Source organism: Pagrus pagrus, assembly GCF_965226575.1.
Source record: "Pagrus pagrus genome assembly, chromosome: 2".
In the NCBI taxonomy this organism is placed as follows: Eukaryota; Metazoa; Chordata; class Actinopteri; order Spariformes; family Sparidae; genus Pagrus; species Pagrus pagrus.
The window spans coordinates 8531611-8553715 of NC_140186.1; the positions used below are offsets into that span (position 1 = coordinate 8531611).

At 39.8% G+C, this 22105-nt stretch overlaps 2 protein-coding genes across 4 annotated transcripts in view; both read right to left on the reverse strand.

The window, feature by feature from the left end:
- Positions 1–4970, reverse strand: part of fhdc1 (FH2 domain containing 1) — a 28145-nt gene extending 23175 nt beyond the window's left edge. The window contains exon 1 of the mRNA XM_084371863.1: positions 4845–4970. The gene's annotated coding sequence lies outside the window, so the exon portion shown is untranslated. The remainder of the gene's footprint in view (positions 1–4844) is intronic.
- A 1574-nt stretch (positions 4971–6544) lies between these two features.
- On the reverse strand, positions 6545–22100 carry arfip1 (ADP-ribosylation factor interacting protein 1 (arfaptin 1)). 3 transcript variants are annotated; one of them, XM_084371948.1, is made up of 10 exons: positions 21606–22100; positions 19471–19940; positions 14660–14761; positions 13016–13124; positions 12307–12408; positions 10952–11064; positions 10423–10644; positions 9702–9859; positions 9378–9552; positions 6545–9282 (listed from the first exon to the last, which is right to left on the reverse strand). In XM_084371948.1, exons 2-10 carry the CDS (start codon positions 19936–19938, stop codon positions 9127–9129), a joined length of 1605 nt encoding a protein of 534 aa, XP_084228074.1. In that variant the 5' UTR covers positions 19939–19940; positions 21606–22100; the 3' UTR covers positions 6545–9126. The 3 variants fall into 3 exon arrangements, with proteins under 3 accessions (XP_084228074.1, XP_084228075.1, XP_084228076.1); XM_084371949.1 differs by lacking the exon at positions 12307–12408 and having other exon boundaries at positions 21606–22099; XM_084371950.1 differs by lacking the exon at positions 19471–19940 and having other exon boundaries at positions 21606–22097.
- Positions 22101–22105: the final 5 nt, after the last annotated feature.

Here is a 22105-nt window from a genome sequence, read left to right on the forward strand (position 1 = left end):
CAGTTACAAGACAGGTACAGGGGTTTTGCAGCCAAGGTATTTCTTTTTTTCTTTCATCTCCAGGCACAGAACGGTGTTTATTACATGGTGCTTTACTCTATGATTCAGAGCTGATGTAAGCTATAGCATGATTTGTGACAGTGTTGGCAGTACCTGTGTTTTGGCGCTCTACATCTTTTAAATCCAGTATGCTCCTCGTCATCAATAATTTCCTCATCCTGTCAACAGAAAGTAATGCTACACTTGCACAGTTTTCTTTAAAAAATGCCTTGTTAGACATCATTTCTCCCTCAGCAGTCTGCAGGGTATCGCACAATGCTTCTCTGTGCAGAGATAATGAAAAAAGAGGGTTTTAAAGTGGACATGACTGTTGGCACTCAGCATTAATGCGGATATAATGACTCAGTGGGTAAAGAGAAGTATTAGAACAAGTAGAACAGTCTGTTATTCAGAACATTACATCACTTTACTGTAACGCCTTTAAAACCAGGAAAAGACAACACTAATATCACAACAAGACAATACATAGTCTCATATTGGGGTAACGATACAGTAATGATATATTGTCCATCAATGAATCCATCCAATCTCTGAATCTGACTGACTGGATGTGAATATTTTCTGGTTTCTTTACTAATTCACGACAGCAAAATTGAAACTTGGGTCTCTCTCAGCAACGTCTCAGAGAACGTGTGATTGACAACAGGAGGTCAGATTGTCCACTAAATATTAAACAAACACCTGTCGGTATAACGCAAAACAAACGAACAGTGCCACAAACTACATCCTCCAAAATGATCATAAAGACGGTTACAGTAGGATGCACTTGTTTCAGCCAGGTGTACCTGACTAACTGGCAGCAGAATGGATGTCTTTAAAGCTGCTGACAAACTGACTTCACATCATATACTGTAGGCCTACCCAGCATCAAATGACAGACGGCTGGTGATGACACTGAAGCATTTGGCTGCTGAAGAGCCAGAGGGAGAGTTAACAATGAAATTACACATACAGTACGCTCAGACCCACTTCTGATAGGAACCATGCTATCCCACACAATGACACAGCAGTTTCAAACCTACCCCAGAGAGCATTTTTACACTTCAGATCACAAAACAAACACTGAATCTCCTACTAAAAGATACACAGACATTACGCTCCCTGAGAAAAAGTAAACCAGGTGAAACAAAACCCAGTCATAGGAGGTAATGACAAGAAGGAGGGATGAGAGGAGACATCTGCCGAGCTTTGAATCGTCTTCTGTTTGTTCTTTTGTTTAACAGGTGATCGGTGTCTGGCCTGCAGCAGACCGCTGCGTCTCTATCACTTCTGGCTCTGCTCCCCAATTGTTGCTTCAGCAATCTGAGCCGGATGCCAAAGTTAAGCTTTAGGCAAATCTCGCTGTACTTCTTGGCTTTCACAGCCCTGTGCAGCATCAAACCAACGTCGGCCACAGAAGCTTACAGATTAATCACAGCACGTTTCGGGCATTAATAAAGCACGTACTGTATGATTGAGTGAAAACTTCCTGAATCAGGCGCAGGTTATTGTGGCGAATAAAGCCGGCGTTCCAGTCACCGTAGAGACAACAGCAGGGAAACATGGGGGAAATGCAAACATGTTTACATGGCGGTGGGGGAAAGAGTTCGCCCGAGGGCCCAGAGACACAGCAGCCTTCATTAGAATACACTTTAGTACCTGTGACACACTACGTAGAGGCAGCGCATGTGCACGGATCACGTTACAGCCTCATAGACAACTATCATTAAGACAACATCCGAGGAATAGATGTGAATATATGAGTATGCGTTGTTATTTTAGACAGGAATTATATATTTTTCTTTTTTTTGGCAGAAAACATTTCTGGGGCTTCTCAGCGAAACAGCGTTGCAGCTTTCTTCTAAACAACTTCAGTAGATGAAGACTTGTTTAAAATGTAAAAAGCAACACAGGCCCAGACAGCTCATCCGGCGTAATCAAAGTTTTCTGAAGCCTAAAGCCTAAAAACTTAGCCGGTCACAGATATATTGGTATCGGCATATATGTTGGCCAATATGCGCCGAAATGAGAGCTTTATAACCCAGAAACTCCCATTTAGTTTTGTTATTTTGGACAATAAAGTTTATTGTTGAACAGTAAATTATCCTGCCGCTGTCGCATGTCTTTGTCACAAGTGTTTGATAACCATCTGTGCAAAAAATTTGTGTGTATCAACCAATATATCAATATCGGTGTTTGTTTTACACAATATAGAGTGCAATATCCAAATCGCAAGAGCTGCAGTTATTTTCTGAAGGTAAATTGTGTCACAGAACAGTGTTTTAATGAAATGTTGTAGTGCTGCAGAGATGCTCTGGTCCATGAAGCTTGTTCTCCAGATGTAATAAAAACATGTTTCTTTGGCAGAGGCCGAGAGAAATGCTACATCATCATGATTTTACTAGTGTTTTTGATGACAATATAAAATGTAATCATCCGTAATAATCATGAATTATATCGCAATCGCGATATAATTCATGATTATTACGGATGATTACATTTTAATTAAGTGGGATGCATTTTGGATCAGCCCTCAAATCGTCTATAGTGAAGATTTCAGCTTTAAAAAAGGATGTGAACAAGTCTTTTCAAGTCAATTTAGGGATTCTGGAGACTTTTTTTTGCGTTGTAAAACCGCTCACCGTCTACTTCGATCGTTGCCGCAATGCTGTTTCGCTGTGAAGCTCCAGAAATGTTTCGTTGACCACAAAACTGCACCCGATTTTCCGTCAGCATGAGGGTGAGTAGATGATGATAGGGCGAACTTTTCCTTTACGTTTTCTTGTTTTTCTTTATCAGACGGTTTATAGCTGAGAGACCTGGGTGGTAACAGGGGTGGGGGTTTGGGGCGTGCAAACAAGGACCCTTTAATTTCCTTCCTCTTTTGTCGTGTTTTTTTATTTTTTCGCCGTTTGTCACTGCAGACTAAAATTGAATTTAAAAGACGGGGGCAGATTTCGGGGCCATAAAGACCACTCGAAACAACCCAAGTCGGCCACAACTATTCAGCCCCTCCTTGCTCCCACAGAGATAAATCAACCCCCCCCCAAACACCTTCCTCCTCCGGATGACGTCAGAGAATTGAGTTTTCCGTGTTACTCTCGGCTTCCACAGCAACCGGGGGGCGACACCGCCCTCTCCCTTGACCTGACCCGGGGAGAAACTCTTTTTTTTCCACGGGGGTATTGTTCCCCACACTTGAATGGATTGCCCTCTAATTCATCCCCAGCATGTATAATAGTGTACAAAAGCCAAGGAAGCCGGGGTCTGAGGCGCAGAACAAAACCAACAGGGGCAGAGTTGTAAAGCCATACATGTTGGGCTCAAAGGGCTGAGGACGGGGCGGTGAGCTCTGTGAGTGGGTCCACAACAACCAGTAAACACTGCTTCGTACTGCTGTTATCACTTAAACTTAAGAAATGAGCAGAAATTGAGCTAGCAACCAATATCCATCAGCAGCACCATGTGGCATGAAAAATTATGAAAATGTCTGGTCAGATCTGTGGTTTTGTTTACTTATTCTTCGGTCAGATAATCCTAAATATAATCAAAGTTTTGCAAATTTTTAACTGATTTATTTAGGGGAAACTTCTTGTGTGACTGGCTGTGAATAGACATTTTAAATTTGAGAACTTTGGCTGCTTTTGTTAAATAAAACAACGAGGAAAATATGTTTATATTAAGCAAAAAAAGTCACTGAGCACCAAAACATACAGCAGAAGCACCAATATCGGAAGATTTCAAACAATATCCAGCAAGAATTCAATATTTATGGATTATGCAAGTAGTTAAACTACCAATTAAACAAAATATCTTTTGCAAAAGCAGACTTTTAATCGAAAGTGACAACTGGAAATATTCAACTGTGTATATAAATGTTTTCGTATCTGAATGAAATCAAAGTTTTGCCAGTTTACCCGTTTTATTTTGCCGATGTTCTTGTGTGACTGGCTGTGAACAGACACTTTAAATCGTAGCAACTTTGTCGACTTTTGCGAAATAAAACAAGGATTTTGTAGGAAAAGTTCGATCAACCACTCAATCGTACAATAACAGCAGTAATGCTGGAAGATTTCAAACTATATCCAGCCAAAATACAATATGTATAGATTATTTAAGTAGGCAAACTACCAATTTAACACAATATGAAAGCTTCAATCACACTCAAAACTCCAACTATGAGCAGACATGTTTTACTCCAACATTAAATGACTACTACTCTACATACTGTGTACCTACAGCGCCTATAAAAAGTACTCTGGAGCTTTTATTCTTTCTATAGGCTGCATGTCTACTTTTCATTTTACATTACAGAATAGTTGCTTATATGAAAATGAAGTTTTTCTGGAAAAACACTGAAGTAAACATACAAAATTCTTCATTTATTGTGCATTAAGTTACATTTTAGTCTCTCTTGTGGCAATAGTCACAGCATATAAAGTATATTATTGAATTAAATATTCAAAATACTGAGAAAAACTCCTGTTTGCTCGGTGTTTACACTGCCCAGAGCAACAGCAGAGCAACAGCTTCAGGCCTCAAACTACACTAAATCTTCATAATGATGTAATTTTGGACCTTAACTGCATTGCAGGACACCTTCAGCTGTCACCTTACAGATAGACACAGCAGCGGGGTGGTTGAATCCTTTTCTGCTCTGCTAACATGAACACAGCCTGCTCTCTCACGGTACAATGACTTCTCACAGCAGAGTTACAGCAGCAGCAGCAGCAGCAGCAGCAGCTCGGTACATATCTCACATCCACACACAGCATGATGCGGCGGTGCCGTCCTGCCTGACTTACCGGAGGGGGGGAGGAGGATGAGAGGGCTCGTCGGGACACGCTTGCTCGCTCCGACGCCGTTCACAGAGTTAGTGGTCGATACTTTTCAGAGGAGAAAATCTGTGTTATCAGGTGAGCTGCTGCTGTCCGGCTCGAGCTGCGGTACAAACAGTCCGGAGTCACCCCGCAGCGGCAGCACCAGCAGCAGCAGACGGCGGTGTGAGCTGAGCCTCCTCGGGACGTGATTGGGCAGGTGGAACAGGCGCGTTCACGTGGACCCTGCGCCCGCGCGCGCCACACGCAGCTTGTGACCACTGGTGCAATCACAAGGCTGCAACACAGGCTCAGGTGGGCTCAGGTAACTGAGTGCACTTCATCAACTGGGGAGGAATAAACTACATTTTGTCAAGTACTGTAATTAAGTACACGTGTATTTCTATTTTATACAACTGATGATACACTTCATGTTTTTTAACATTAATTTTTTGCATCATTTTGGCTGTATCAAAGCATATTTTATACATTTTGGCAAATGTGTCTAAATTTCAACCTGAGCTCTAAAAATAAAAACCATATATAAGCAAGAATAATAAAAAATAGAATAAAAATATAAGAAATGTACATTAGAAATATATCTATTACACTGTATATATAGATATATTTCTAGTAGAATGTACATTCTTTATCATTCTTGCTTATATATAATTTTTATTTTTCTGCATATTTCTTAGACTTTTGAATGGGAGCAGCTGTAACACAAGCAATTTCCCCTCTGGGATCAATAAAGTCTTTCTGATTCTGATCTGATAATGTGTTTATAATACGCTGTCTATATTACAGACAGACAGCTAAAACTTGAACCATTCAAACCCCATTAACACCAATTATTTGAATCCCAGCATAAATCATGTATCCCACGTTATCAGGCTTTCATTCTGTGGTCCTGGGTGAGTTTTTGTAATTGTTTACTATTTTTCACCAGATAGGGCAATTGACCTGTATTTTGCCCAAATACATAACATTTTGTTTTTTTCATTTAAAAAAACAGTGGCGTCATGTAAACAAACTGGACTTGTTTCAAGAGGCTTCTTCAGTCAGAACTGACTCTTGTCAACTTTTTCATACAAGCTGTCTTCAGCTTGATGACATAATGCATTTCAGATGTAATTGCAAAAATATCTTCTCATATATTCTTGCTTTCTCTCCTACTCTGAATTTGTATACATGTGTGCATTTTACAGTACAAGTACAGTTAAATAGCTTTATTTGACATGATGTCTTGTCTCTGTCCTGGTGCTTTAAAACAAATCTATTTGTTCTGAGGAGCCACGAAGATAAAACAACACTGAGGCTGTGATCAACATCCTCAGAGCTTTTCTGAGGATTAACCAGATCCTGTCAAATGTATACCTGTGGGTGTGGTGGGGTTGTGATTATAAAAAATCTAAAAAAGCACCTGGAGTTGAGTAAACAGAAGCCAATTTGAATTCATATGGCCACAGAATATAAACCATTGCAGGATAACTGCAGAGCGGGTTTACTGAAAATACAATTATAAAATGTCACGGGCCGTGACAGACGCTTTTCTTTGCTTTTACTGTATCTTTTATGCTGTAGCCAATAAGACTTTATCTTGCATCATACGTCTTTGTTGGCCCCTGGTGGTGACTTTTCATACAAGCTGCCTTCAATAATAATAAAAATAAACCCTCTGAACATGCTTAAAGAAAAGAAAACTTTTATTTTCCCAAAGAGGTTACACAACATTCAGAATCCTTTCTTAATTCAACACTTGTTAATGTTTCATTATTATAAAAGGTGGAGATCCGCTAGCACGTACTAGTACTAGCACATCATTCTGTAGGTCTTCAGGAAAAACAAAGCCGAGCGGCAGCATTGGTCAAAGACTACATACTCAAGGTAAAATAGAGAAAATTACAAATATATATCCATCTATTTCAGGGAAACAATAGATTGTTGTACAAGATTCACACTCTCAAACTGCTATGGTGAGCCATAGGAAAAGTACAAATCAACAAAGTGAAGACGTGACGGCTGGTTATCAATACCAGCGTTCAATATGTCCTCTTTTGAAAAATATACTTTTATATAGCCCGATGAAAGAGACTGTTAGCAGCTCAGACAAAAAGATGCTGGTCAATTTACAAAAAGTTTCTCAAGTTAATCGCATTTTGGTTTTCACCTTTACATTTCATACAGTTTTTACAAGTCTTTTGTAATTAGTCTCAAATGCATAAATGTGCGTATGTGCAATATGGATAAATATCTTTGAGAAGTCTGAAAATATATTTAGACTTTCTGAAGTTACTGAGTATTCTTCAAGTACAGCTATCGTTTTTTTTGTCGTGTGGTGTGTTTTATCATGTACAGTTGTACAGACTAACTGTACGTCCTTCCTGGAGACAGAGTTTGTGTATGTGTGAGTTTGTGTTTGGTCCATTCTCTTACTTCAAGAGTTGGTCCCGAGTGCCTGTTTTCAATAATAAGACCAGAAATCGTTACACGGAGGGGAAGAGGAGAACAAATTCAAGAAATCAAGGCACATTTAGTCACATAAGGCTGGTCCTTCATTTTCTCTGGAATTTAACAGAATCAACACTTTAACCCATTCAGTCATACCATACGCCGTGAATGTAGACAATTTGGAAAATGCTTAAAAAAAACAAGAGGGCAATATTGATTAAAAGTAGTCAACACAATCATATCACAACATGCGAGATTTGTTGTGAACAGCCATCAATATGACTTTTAAAACATAATTTTAAAGACATGGTTGGACATTTCAGAAAAAAAAGGCTTATTTGTTTTCTTGCAGAGAGTTAGATGAGAAGATCTATACTGCCCTCAGCTTCAGCCTGCAGCTCAAGCCCCCAGAGGGAGCGCCAGGCTTTGAAGCCAATTTCACATAATAGTCAAACCCTGTAATTACAATGTTAAGTAATGCACACTGGTCAACAGCTGGAAACAGCCAGCCTGACTCTGTTCTGGGGCACATAACCTCCAGTAAAAACCACAGCTTGATTTAGTTTTTACACTTTCGTTTTTGTATTAGTGATGTTTAGAGGTGCTGGTAGGCAGAATATTTTACCTTTGGACAAAGCCAGTGGTTTTCTGGTTTCCGGCCTTTTATGCTATGCTAAGCTTACAGCAAATGGCTGCAGCCATAAAGACCAATCACCATAACGTCCTGCAAACAACAACTCGCTTTTTGATAGACAACTGGCGATTGATTTGCAGTGAGAAATTATGTGAAACTTGTTTTTTTTCTGTTGTCATTTTCAGCCGTAACTCCAATGTCTAGAGACCTGATGTTTCTGTTGTGCTTATTTCATGTACTGTGTTGCTTTGCTAGCATCTTCTACCCAGCAGTGACATCTGAGACTAATTGTTAGTTTGGGGCAAACGCAAGCTGTCATTTCTGTTACCTAATGGGTGAAAGAGTTGTTATTAATGAGGTATGAAGCATCGAACATGCAATTTAGATGAATAAGATTTATACACTTGGAAATAACATAATAATAACAAGGCAAGGCAATTAGAGCCTATTGCCTGATGCAGGGGTTTTCTACACAGCAGTTATTGTGATTGGTCTTGTATGGAACAGACAGATACGACAGCTGTGTTGAACTCTCAGCAAGAAAGCAAATAAGCATATTTCTGAAAATGTCAAACTACTTCTTTAATCAGAGTTTGCTGGTAAAAGTGACCAGTTTGCATGATCCAGAAATCTGAATGCTGTTTTTCTCCAGTTTATCAGTACAGGTGAAAAGTCAAATCATCAGAGAATTCATGATCAGAGTCTCTGGAAGCGTCCTGATTACACTTTCATAAGATTTCCATTCTATCTCAGTCAGTTGACAAGAGTAATTCAAACAAGGTGAGCAAAACGGAAGTTGTTTTTTTTTTTTTTATCCCATAGCTGCCCTTACAGAGCCAAGATGTCCGCCATGTGAGATACAACATTCATATGCTGGAATACAAAAGGCCATTTACAGTTTCCAGATGTGTTTACTGCAGCAACTCCTGCTCAACAGATTTGTCAAACAGTACAAAAGTGCATTTCCTATGATTTGAAAGAACTGCAAGACAAAAAGGTTGATTCAACATCAACAGTAAAACGGATTGTGGAAGTTTTTTTTTTTTTGTTTTTTTCTCGATTCATGTATTGAGTTAAAAGATTTACAATTCTGAAAGTTTGAAAGGCAGTGACAGTAGAGTTTAAAGGGGGAAGGGTTTCCTGTAGTTTCTGTAGAACTTGCCACGAGGGCTTCATAGGGAGTGATTAGTGCTCTTCCAGCCAGGATGGACTGTCCCCACCTGGCATTTTCAACTTGATGTGGAACTGCTTGAGTGTCTGTTCCAGCTGCTGTTGGTTTCCAGCGTAGTACGCAGCTATGGCATTGTGGAACAGGATGAGCTGGTTATGCAATACCTTTACCTATTTGTGAGCAGGAAAACAAAACAAAGAGATGATGAGCTGAAAGCCAATATATTGGTGCAGGGTATTTAGAGCAGAACCAGCCGTTGACCCACCTTGTTCTCTTCCAGGAACTTCAGCTTGACGGAGACGTCGTTTCGCATCCTCTCGTACTTCTCGCGGTGGACCTGGAACTGCTGCTGGGACAGCTCGATCTTGGGCATGGTGGTGGCGTCACGTGGCCCCAGATTCAGTTCCTCCAAGTCTGTACGGTACGCGTCATACTCAACCCTAGAAGCGTGTCATTATTTTAACAGTATTAGGATATGTTGTATGTGAGTGAGTGTACACGTTATGATGGGTGCTGTTTCTGTTTTTTAAAACGCGTACTAAACATGGTGGTCACTTGTAAACAGGCTGCCTACCTACACATTACCTACCTGGCAAATTCATACTGCTTGATATTAAGCATGGTGTCTTCGATCGTTTTGTCCACGAGTGTCTCAACACTGCAGATGAAGAAGTTGATTGCCCCCAGCAGTGTCTCTCCATTTTTGGCCAAAAGCTTTTGGGTGTCAGCATTGTAACCAAACTCCTCCTAAAGAACAAAGGTAACACATTTTCATTGTCTTGGTTATTTGGCATGTTGTCCAGTAAATTTTTGCAAACATATACACAGTAATAGTAACTGTTGAAATTAGGAGCAAATCAAACAATTTTGTTTCCATTTGCATTAATTAAAACACAAAAAATGCAATGAATGTAGAGACTAAATCCTCAGAAATCAACACAACATTCCCAGAAGTAGAAGTGTATTGTATATGCAAACATGGAACAACAACATCAATAAATCCTGTAATAAGAGGACTCGAAGGAAGTAGATGAAGACTTAATCTTTAATTATGCATGACTCTCTGTTGTCTTTTAAACCGTCAACTTCCTAGTTTAGGGGGTTTGTGATGCCTTAGTAAAACAAACAATACACAGAGACAAACATTATACTAAAAGGATGAAAGTGGAGTCTCAGAAAACAGTTTTTTGAGCAGATGACCCCCCGAGTCAACAGATATTCTACATTTATTTATGAATCTTTGCTAAAACACTTATTAGGTATTCATCCTACCCAATCAATTGATGTATAAATGATACATATGGACTCACATGGAGTTCTGGTGACTTGAGGCTGAGGTCGGCGAAGGCGTCGCCCAGCTGCCTCTGCGTCTGCATCATCTGGGTCAGCTGATTGGCCAGCGTCTGAGCCAGCTTGATTACATGTTGGTACTTTCTCTTGTTGTCGCGGAGGACTTCGATTTGAGCCTCCAGCTCCATGTCCACAGTCCTGGAGCCCCGACCCAGCTTCTCTGACAGGATCTGCCTGGTACACTGCAGAGGACAGCAGGCTTATTAACACACACTGATAAGAGTTAAATAAGTCCACTTTTAAAAAAAAGACTTCTGGGAGTTTCTACTGTTTTTGTTGTAGAAGAGACAGTCAGACAGAGAGGAGCCAAAATAAAAAGTTTACAGCAAGAGACATTTTTAATCATTTGTCTGGGTGAGTTTGGGGAATAGTTCACTCTTCTGCCAACATCCTAATAACTGAGAGAAGACAAAGAGTGGGACAAAAGGCTGAGAGACGGAGCAGGGTAGAGGAGGGACATAAATATAAATCAAGGACAGAGAGGATTACTTTATATGTGTTGATGCTCCACTTTCTCACAAGGTCCAGTTTTTCCATGGCTGGGTTCTTTAAGTCATCTGAAAGGACCACCGCTCCACTCTTTGGCTGTGCTTGCATCGCGCCTGGACAATTAAAAGTCATTCACTTAGTAAGTGATTAAGTTATTGGGATTGCAGGCTAGAGAGCTGTGGTGAAAATTAGGGAGGTATAATTCAAGTTTAATTATCAAACAGTGTGATGAGATTGTCATTTCAACAGTGACTCACAGACAATACACCGAGGCAGTAGAGGAGGCTGATGATTATTCAAATCAAAATGAACATTCAAATACAATTAGTCATGACTTACCACTTTTTTAATGCTAATAGTCACAGTAAGAGTGATGAAAAGTGCTTTATTGTGGTTTGGACAAAGAGGGGAAATGTTGAAAGATATTGAGCCCCGAAACTGTATTTGAAGATTACCAGACAAGTCAGAAATAGAGCTGAATACATCATTTAATGTTGTTAAATAATTAACTTTGAGTATTTAAAGAAAGATGTTATACTTTTAGCCAACAAGCTAGTACTAACAAAGGTAGCCAAGAAACAGGACCACAATGCAAATACGTAATGGACTTTATTGCGTCATCTTTGTGAAGATGACATAAAAAAGATGACTTAATGTCTTTATGTCTCTTTTCTAATGATGTTGACAGAAAATTTTAAGCGTCTTAATCAACTGATTGGTAGCAAATGAAAAAACAAAGTTTTTAATGTTTTTTCACCACCAACTGAATAGAGGTTAAAAGTATAACATGTATATTTCTTTTTTCACTCTATTTTAATTATTTTTTAAACCAAAAATATATCTATTCATGTATTCAGTTCGATTTTTGACTCGCTGGCAACCTTCATCTCGTCAGTGTCGTGACTCCATAGAAGAGACTATGGGTGCCAACTTTTGCAAGGACAAAGGTTGCAAGCAGGAAAACCCACTGAGATTAGATGTGAAAGAAATTTTCTTTCCAAGCCAAGCGAATGCTTTAGGCATCAAGAGGTTGCATCAGATCTAGAAGTCTTGACATCTAGATCTCAGGAAAATTACTCAAAGGAGTAGCCTATGTCAACGCTTATAATTAGCCACTGCAAAGCAGGAAACTACTTCAATAAGCCCAGACTCATTGAGAGGTTAAGTTTGGAGAGCCAACATACAAGAAAGGAGAAGAAGAAAGGTTTGATTCTGAATGGAGTACAGCCTGTGGGAACAAGTAGCAGGTAAGAAACTGATGAAAACCAAGAAGGGTACAAAAGACTGCGGTTAATTCAGTGTGCAAATGGTGACGATTCAGTATAATCTGATTCATACTCCATCGCTGCCGGTACCTTTCTCAGCCTGACTATCGCTGGAAGAGCGTGCCAGGCGGCTAGCAACAGCCGAGCTGGGAGCTACAGGTGCCACGGGAGACGTGGGCAGGCTTGCTGACCCTGGGAGATATTCAGAGTTATCATTCATTAGTACTGTATGTCACCATCCCGCCAACACAAGTGTAAGGGGGAATTTCTTATTGATTTTTTATTTCCTGTGCGTTCGTTTAAATAACGGTGGCTCTCTCCATGTTGTAGGATCAATGTGTTACTGAACAAAAGCCTACCTCATCCAGTGTAATTAACATGGAAAATAGCCATGGCAACATTGTGGTGAACGGGCTACAACAGCTCACTCCTCTATGAGGAGGGTTTTTATTTGCATTTGTAACAAGGGCATGATGATGAAAAGGAAAGGAGGGTCACAACCTGGAGATCAGAGGAAACTCATTAAATTCAATTGGATGTCCACCTTTACAAATTCAAATGTCTGCCTTTCAAATTTCACAGAGATTATAAACCAAAAAAGGAGCGCTGAGAGTACATGGAGAGAACGACTGCTTGTGAGCAACGAAAGCTGCAAAGCAATCAAATATTGGGACAAGATGACAACCCCTAATGATGTTTTTCAATGAGCCGCTCCATCACAAAACTCTTAAGAGTGAGGAAACACTGCAGACACAAAACAAGGAGAGCAACAGTAGAGATGGGGAGTGAAGTGTTTTACCTTTGTATGGTCCGGATTCAATGATGCCCTCTGTTGTTGAAGCATAGTTGCTGGAGCTGACACTGGACTCTGAAAGGTTTAGGGCCCCAGGGACACTGGGGTAAGAGTCCTGTGAAAAAAATCAAACAGGATTTATATTAGGCTAACAGCTTCCAAGCAGAAGGGCAGCCATGGCAAGAAAGTTTCTGCACTTTCTGTATTTGCGATCCACATTCGGGATTCACCAAAACACTGCACCTAACCCGTTAACCTTTGTGAAAGTGAACTACTCACAACGAAGGAAAATATTCAAAAAGTGCACTACATTTAGATCAACTTCATAATAAAAGCCGTAATAACTTCCCTTTAAGCCAGTTATTGTAAATCAGGTGAAAGACATGTTCTGATAAAATGAACATGCTCTCCACACTGGGTCCCTGCTAACATTTTCTCATTATTTAGCTGCTCTCAATGATGAATTTCCTGTAACATAAATATAATTTCAAACTGAAAGTTTACATGAGCACAAAACAGCAGAGAGGGAAAGGACAAGGATAGTAGATTTTAAAGTGTGATGAGAACTAAAAATTGCAAAAATAATCATTCCCACTAATCGTGAGTCATATCGCAGTTGCAATATAGGTGAAAAAAAATTGCAATATGTTTTATTTTTACCGTTTTCAGCAGAATTTAAAACGACTGAATCATAACTTTGGCGTGGTTGTTGCTGATGTAGTGTTATAAATTGTTTATTGAGAAAAATAGTTGATTATACAGCAGCAAAAATGTTATACCACTTATGTCACCCTACTGATTAAAGTAAAGCTGCCTCATCACAAACCTAAAGTAATGCACTGCAGCTATGTGTAGCACTGCATAGCTGTGAACGCATCAATTTACATTCAAGTCAGGTCTGACACAAATGATCACAGAAGGACAGAAAACTAGACAGGATACAGTAAATCCTTTGCCTGAACTAGTTTTTGAAATGTTTGAATCAGCGTATGTGCCTGTGGCTGTGGTGTCTTCCCTGCACAGACTGCCAGTGTGGCTGTGAGCTATTAGGAGTAAACAGCATCCCATCTGGAGGCTCTGCCAGCTCAAGAGTCAGATGGATGAGAGAAAAGGCGAGGGCACCCTGAGGTCTCCGTCTTAATGACTTCACTGCAGAAGGATCTCACCTCGACTGTCCGAGGATGCCACTGCTACACAGACAGAACAGAAACCTATTTTCTACAACTGCAACAAATTATTGAATCGTAACGAATTTCAGTACGTTTCCTTAAGCTATGGGGAACCATAAAAGGCATTTCTCACCACGTTGTGTTATTTCACAATTTAATTAAGATAATAACCTTTAAATTGATGTTGCAGCCCTTGGAAGACATACATTTCCTATATTTGTTTGCCCTGTTAATATTCATCCAGAAGTAGAGTTTTTACTCTTTCATGTTGAGCCAGTTTGATGTAGGATATCTTGCTTGATGTGTCAATCAAAGACACAGTCATCATAACAAGGGGTAGTGTTGTTGTAAAAGACACCATCTTTTGAAGACCTATTCATTGTTTTCTCTGGGAAGCCAGCCAGGAGACTCATTTACATTGTCTCAGACGCTTGTACAGTTTTGAGAGATGCTGTTCTCAAGTCTCTGAACGAGCCCTTACCCTCTGGAAAACCGTCTCAGGGCTCTGATCCAGTTCTCCGTTGCTGGTGACTGGGATCTCAGCGGCTGAGCTTCTGTGGGACTCCTCAGCCATTGTGCTTTCCTGTAATGAGGAGGATGAAATGAAGCAGGTTATTCTTGAGAAGCTTTCCCAACACAACTTCAAAGAGAGGGAAGTCCACTGGGAGGACTCAGGGTCCACTAGTGGGACACAACAGTTGTGGGCTGCCATCTTGTGGACACAGACATAGTGGACTTAAGTGACCTGGGCCACGATTCAATACTGATCATTACCTGTGGAATCACATTGTGATGACCTGATACTGTGATATCAGGGTGAACAACACTTCTATACATTTATGATTTTGATCTAATGACACTGTTTTGGATTTAACATTAGAAACAATGTGACAAACACTGTACCGATAAAACAAAAAAAGATTATGATGACACTGACTGATTGTTCTACCCCAGCAAGAGTTTGAGAGTCACACACCTGTGTTCTGATCAAACCACCTTTTTTTAATGATTTCTTGCAGGGCAGGGTGAAAAGCTTAGTGTCATTGAACTTGAGTCAGTTATATTGCTGCATTACAGTATTTACCAGGATACCAGGAAGTGCTTGTGCAACAACTGACATTCAAGTTTGAACACTCCTCTATTTTACAACACAGCAGGTGGGAATATGTAACCAGTAAGATTACACCATCTGTAACCCTACCCTGCAACCAGTAGGATTGCATTACATACTGTACATACTGGATTTTCAAGATATACTGTGAGTGCCACGAGTGACGCAAGCTTTTGTGCTATTAAAGGTGGAGAAATGAACACAAAAATAGAGGGGAAATGATCACTATATATGATCCAATAATAATAATGGTATGGCTACAGTATACAGAAAGAAGAACTCAGAGAAGCAAGTTAACAGTAGTGATGGAAGGGAGGGGGTGAGGCCGGGTTAAGTTATCATCATCGGATGATGATCGGACCTGTGGCCTTTGCTGCACGTCGTCCCCTCTCTCTCTCTCTCATCCCTTTATCCTGTCATCTCTCAAAGCTGTTCTATCGAATACAAAAAATCTATATTTTCTTACCAACAGCGAATTGACACACACACACACACACACAATAATACAATGCCCCATAAACTGCCTCATTCAGTAAATGGACTTCGATGCTGTTGTGCTGAACTCAAAGTAAACAAGTACTGTTATATTTATTCTTTTTTTTAATCTTAAAATGTTATACCCTTATTAGGTTTCTACATAGTATTGAACATCATATCAAATATCTATATTTTTCAAGGTATTGTATCAGTTATAAATTCCAGTATCCTGACAACATTGCTACTGATGTTTACAAACCTTTACAACTGCTTAATAAATGGTTTATAAAGCATTTATTTGTCCGTTAACAGTGCAAAAAGTATTAACTAAAGTTTCATTAACTATGAATTTACCATTCATTAGCGATGGTTATCATACAGTGTTACCGGGTTATGTAGTGTCAACACAATGTTTCGCTACGATTGATTTTCATGCGAAAGATCTATATCATAATAAAAAAAGGGAGGAGAAAGGTAGACCAATAAAAATGTGGTCACAAAAAATAAATTCTTGGTTTGTGGAGTATTGTTAACACATGACATTATTTATTGTGAGGGTTTAGTGCATATGACTAATGACTTAGGAAAGGAAATGAAGGGAAATCAACTGGTCATCTCGAACATCTGCTGTTCTCCATAGCAATGCTTTGGTCAGATAACATCTGGTTTCTCATTGCCACGGTCATGTCAGCATTTAATAACAAACACGAGGCTTTATATTTTACAGTGACATCAATTACTTCAGAACATGTTAAACCCTGTGTGTCGCGGCTTATAACTGCTCATTTTGTGGTTCATCTTGGAAAATCCAGTGAAGCAGGAACACGCATGGAACAAAATTCTCCTTGGCCTTGAATAAAACTAACAACCACGTGGGCTGACCAGTTACAATCTTTATGACCACGTATAAATCATGGTCTCTCTTAATCGTGCCTGTGGATTGAAATGACAGTGACACATTGGCTTGCTACGCTGCGCATTCACTTGTTGGCTTGCAGCAAGCCACAGGGTGGAGACAACAGTTTGTGGCAACATCACATTTGCTTAAGTTGTAATAAACTTGCTGCCTGTAAGTGTAGGCTGAAGATGTATCTGTGCTATTTTTAGAGAAAATGCTGTGGCTTAATCACTGTGGACTATGGAACTAGGACACTGGGCTAACTGATATAGAGCTTTACAAGGTTTAACAATCTAAAATTGGTTAGTATTCATGAGTGAAATGCCTGACAAAAGGTGGCAGGTACCCCCAAGAGACCATATTATAAATCAACAAATCTGTATTTGCATCTTTGAAACAACCTTCAACTATAGGTGGACCTTGACCAGTGTCTAAATAATGCAAATAGCTACCAGATCACCAGGTAACAAGATCTGTGTCTGGTCAGAGGGACGGACTTGTTTCACTGTGTAAGCAACAACAGTGAGTTTAAATCTTGGGTTTACATTAATAAAACATTTTATATCAAAGTTAGAATGTTTGGGTTGAATTCATTTTGTAAATTAAAGTCTTTCCAGTCGGTCCTGGGTAATTATAGTGTATCAGTCTCTCGTTTCTATTCAGTCTGGCTTTCATGTTGTGTCTTCAAATTTATGTTTTGTGTTTATACTACAATTTTCAACTATTTATTCTGCCATTAACATTTTACTGTTAATCATTATTATTATATTTTATTGTATCAACTTTTTAAAGTGTGACTGTAGTATTATATAATAATATTTTTAAAGATTTTTTTTTGCTTGTATATCCTCATATTCTTCATCTTTTATTATTTTAACTACCCATATTTTATTGCTGTTCTTGTGTTCGTTCATCTCTAAATCCATTGTTTTCTTAAAACTTGTGAAGCACATTGAACAGCATTTGTATTTGTTTGAAAGGTGCTGTATAAATAAAGTCTGATTGAGTGATTTCATACTGTATGTGTGTTTATAAAGAGTTAAAAACCTGTCTTTGAGAAAGAAGCTTGATGTAAACAAGCTGGAATGTTTGTCTTTCCTAAAGTCACAACATGTCATTTGAAAAGTGAGAAGCAGTATCTTAAGATTTCTGGTATGTTAAGCAGAACATAATATCAAACAGACCAAAGTGAAGCTTTTTAAAATGATTTCCGTAGGCATGTGTGACAAAGACTTAACTGAGTGTTGTGTCATGTGACACAGACACATAAATACTTAAAGGCCATATGATGCCCGCATGCAGGCGGGCAGCACAGACATGCACTGCTAGGCTTGTCTAACCACCGACTGCAGATAAGGCACACTCCTGTCCTGTCTGGCAGTCCTCTCTGACATCAACTTAAAACGGGGTGTCTGGTAGAGGTACGTCTCTGATTACATTACAAAAAAGAGTGAAAATAAAAACTGACTAACAGAATTTGCTGACCAGCACTGTTTGTGTTATTTGGCTGCGGATGTAGCAGAATTATCCACGTATCTTGATTTAAGAGTTTTCTTCTTAAATTGCAAACTCTTATGACGCAGATTCTGCCATTGGCCCAGTGATAATCAGTGGTCACAGAACCACAACGATCTGTAATCACTCTGCAAGGAAGTCCGTTAATAGTGTCAGCCTGCTGGAGCACTGAGAGTAGTAAAGTAGCTGCAGATTAATCAGGCATAAGAAGAGGCAAGGTGTGGCATGTCACCCTGTGCTGATCCTTTTAGTTCAGTATCCTGGATACGAGCTAACATGACGTGGGAGGCTGGGAGGAATAACAACAATGAGCTAATCGTCCAATTAGCTGCAAGGAGGAAAGGGGAAAGCATCATCTATGCCTCTCAAACTGAGGAAGAACACGACACAAACCATGTTGCACAACGTCAGGTTTCAGCTGCAAAAAGGACGGAAAAACTGTCTTAATTGTGTTACAACTGTGCTGCTTTAAGGGATACTCAATGAGGAAAGGGAGGAGTTTTGATCTTAAATTCTGGCGATCAGACGTGCAGTACTGGCACCGAGCCCTGAAACAGAACGTGAATCAACAGTCTGACGTGTCACACATTCCAGCAGCACAAGAACTGTGGGACTGCCTGAGAATGTGCAGTCAGGAGTCCAAATCTGTTTCACTTACCCAGCCATGTGACTGACAGCATGTAGGGCTCTGTGTACAACCAACTCACAAACATTGTCACGGGGAAACATTGTGAAGAAATGGCATAATTTACACATCACGCTCACTTACACACAAAAAGGTCAGTGTCCAACAAAAGAAGGCAAAAATGTAAAGAAGTGTATACTTACTGACTTACACTTTATAATAACATTGTATAGTAATGAACAGTATGATGATCATTCTCAACAATCACTTTGAGATGAACCAACACTGATAGAAAGCAGAGAAAACGAAAGACGCCTTGATCATCCCCAAATACAGAAGGCACCTCAGTCACAAGAAAAGAGAGAAAGCCAGTAGCTGCACCATCAACAAAGAGCAACAGCTACACCAGATTTATATTTCCAAAACCTCAAACAAAGCAGGAAGAAATCTGAAACACATCTACCCACATAAAAGTGAGAAACAAACACAATCACTTCACAGCTGTAGCTCAGGTTGATGTTGTTGATTATATCAGATAAGCCATCACAACGAAATACATTACGTAGGAAAGAGACCACCACCAAATAAAGATCAAATCAGCGACAAGACCAAGAGCAGAGTAAGGATTTGCTAAAGAGGATTGTCCAAAGTGAACATAAATATCACCTTTGTTTCAGTGTGCGAATCTCCACTTTCCTCTGGTGTTTCAGCTGTCTCAACATGGTGATTTGTCTCGTGCCGGTCATTGTCTACACTGTCAGACACGTGTGCAGCATCACTGTCACTGTGCGTCACCACACTCTCACTCTGAACACCCTCATCCTCCTCCTGAACACCCTCGCCACTGTTTTCTGCATGTTCTTCAGCACTGTCAATATCAATGTCGTAGAGCACTTCGTCTCTGTCCTCTCCTTCCCTGCTGTTGTCTACACTCTCCTGTTTTACATCGTCACTCAAACTCTCCTGTTTTACATCCTCACTCAAACTCTCCTGTTTTACATCCTCACTCAAACTCTCCTGTTTTACATCCTCACTCAAACTCTCCTCTGCTTTGTCAGCCTCCTCCTCACAATCCATCTGAGGGTCCTCGGCTGAGGTGTTCCTTGATTCCGCCTCAAGACTAACTTCAGACATACCTGAAAACAAACAGATAGGAGGGTATGAATGGGTCCTACCAAGCTAGCTGAGTGTTACAATACAGAAGTGAACTACTACCTATCCCCAGTTTGTGCCTGCATGTTAATGTTTCTGTTATTGAATTCACATCTCAGGGGTAAGAAGGAGATACATCACTGACAATATTTGCTTGATAAATATTTAATTTCTTTTACTTTTCCTTCTAAGTTGTGACTATGGAACTGACATATCTTCATGTTCATTTTGTGCAACATAAGGAAAATATATAAAACTCATTATTTTGAATAAAAGTCTAAATTAGAGCCTGACCAACACTTGATTTTTGGGCCAATACTGAGATCAAGGAGTAAAAAAAATCTGATACTGGTATTTTTTGCAAGTGTGGTTATCAAACAGATGACAAAGATTTGTCATGAAGGCAGGGTACTTTACAGTTTAACCATAACTCCACTGTCAGCAGTGCACTGAAAAACTAAAGTTTACTCAGAATATCATAATTTTAAATTAACCCAAGCATCTTTTTTTGCATTACAGTCTCTTAAACAAAAGTTTTTCTATCAGCGCATATCAGACAACATATATGCCGATACCAATTTAAGTGTGATAGGTCAATATCGGCCAACCATCGGGCTGTAGTCTATAGTCTGGATCAATAACATTAATATAATCAATTATACCTATTATATATTAGACCTTATTGATCTGAAAGTGGACATTTGTTTCCACACTGTGTACATTAACGCTGCCTATGAAACATAGATGCATGCATACAGTACATACTGCCGGACACACCCAAATAAACATCCATACACATACCAATACAGACAAATGATGAGCTAATTTAATTCTGCTTCATGTCATGTAAATCAAGCAAATATGTCATTTTCAGCTCCCAACTTTGATTGATTTTTTCGCTTTGTAAAGCCTTTGACCTGCTGTTGTATTTTTTTTTTCTTTTACTTTACTGTCCAACCATCTTCCATTAATGACAACATCAGCTGTCACTTGAGACACTACAGCAATCCTTGGATAGGATACAGATATTGTGAACACCTGGCATTGGCAACGTTTCAGGTGTGCATTTCCAGTTTTGCAGCTTCAGACAATATGACCCACTTACATACAGTAGTGATGACCGAGACAGCTTTTGTACTACGTGGATGCTATTACTTGTACACCTGATAGCTAAACATTACAGCCGTTGTCAGAGTTTCTCTCTTTAACATCACACAACACCTGAACTGGCATGGCAAGGTTAGGTAAATTACCTGTTGCGGCACAATCACGTGACTAGGGTGTCCAAAAAGTGATAAAACACGTTATAATGCTGCTAACGAGACAACATATACTGTAACATTCATGTAATTGTCAAGGCTAAGCAGACATAATGTACTTGGAAAGCAAGCATTGAACAAACCCTTCTGTAGTTTTACCTCCTGGTCAGTTAGCTTAGCTAGCACCCACTAATTTAACTTGACGTGAATGTATCAGAGCCGTTGACGTGTTGTTAGCTAACGTAGCTACACAGCAGATAGCACAGATGACGAACTTATGAAAAACTTCAATAAAGGCACTTAAAGTTGTTAACATCTCGCCGTTTTGCCACGTATGCAACTAGAAGCCAAAAGGGAATGGCTGTGAACAAAAACTTTAGTTTACATTACCTGTCTGCGGCCGTGGCTAACTGTTTAGCTGTGAACTGTTAGCCGCTGTAGTTGCTCACTGAAATCCTTTAGTGTCGTGTCGCACTGGACGCTTCTCTGAAAGGCGGTGCGCCTGCTGTTAATGCAAACGTTGCATAGATGTACTACCAAACGATCATCGGTGGTCCTCGGCTCTTCTCAAGCACAGTACTCTTGCTGTTTGAACCCCGGAAAGACAGATCCAGTGTGCGGGCCCTCGGCTGTCATCAGAAGCAGACAGCATCATTTGCGGCGTGCGCTCTCCCCCTGCTGTCAAAATATGTTGCTTGCAGCTTGTGTCGACTGTCTCAAATAAGCTCATTTAATATTTTCTTTAACCGGGTGAATACGTTAAGACAAGTCTCAGGTTAAAATACGATAATTAATCGACTATTATGCTGGTCAAGCCTTCGTCGTTAACGTTTATCTCAGCTCAACCACATCTTTCTCCCTTTAGCTTGCTTCAATGCGATGTGACTCAA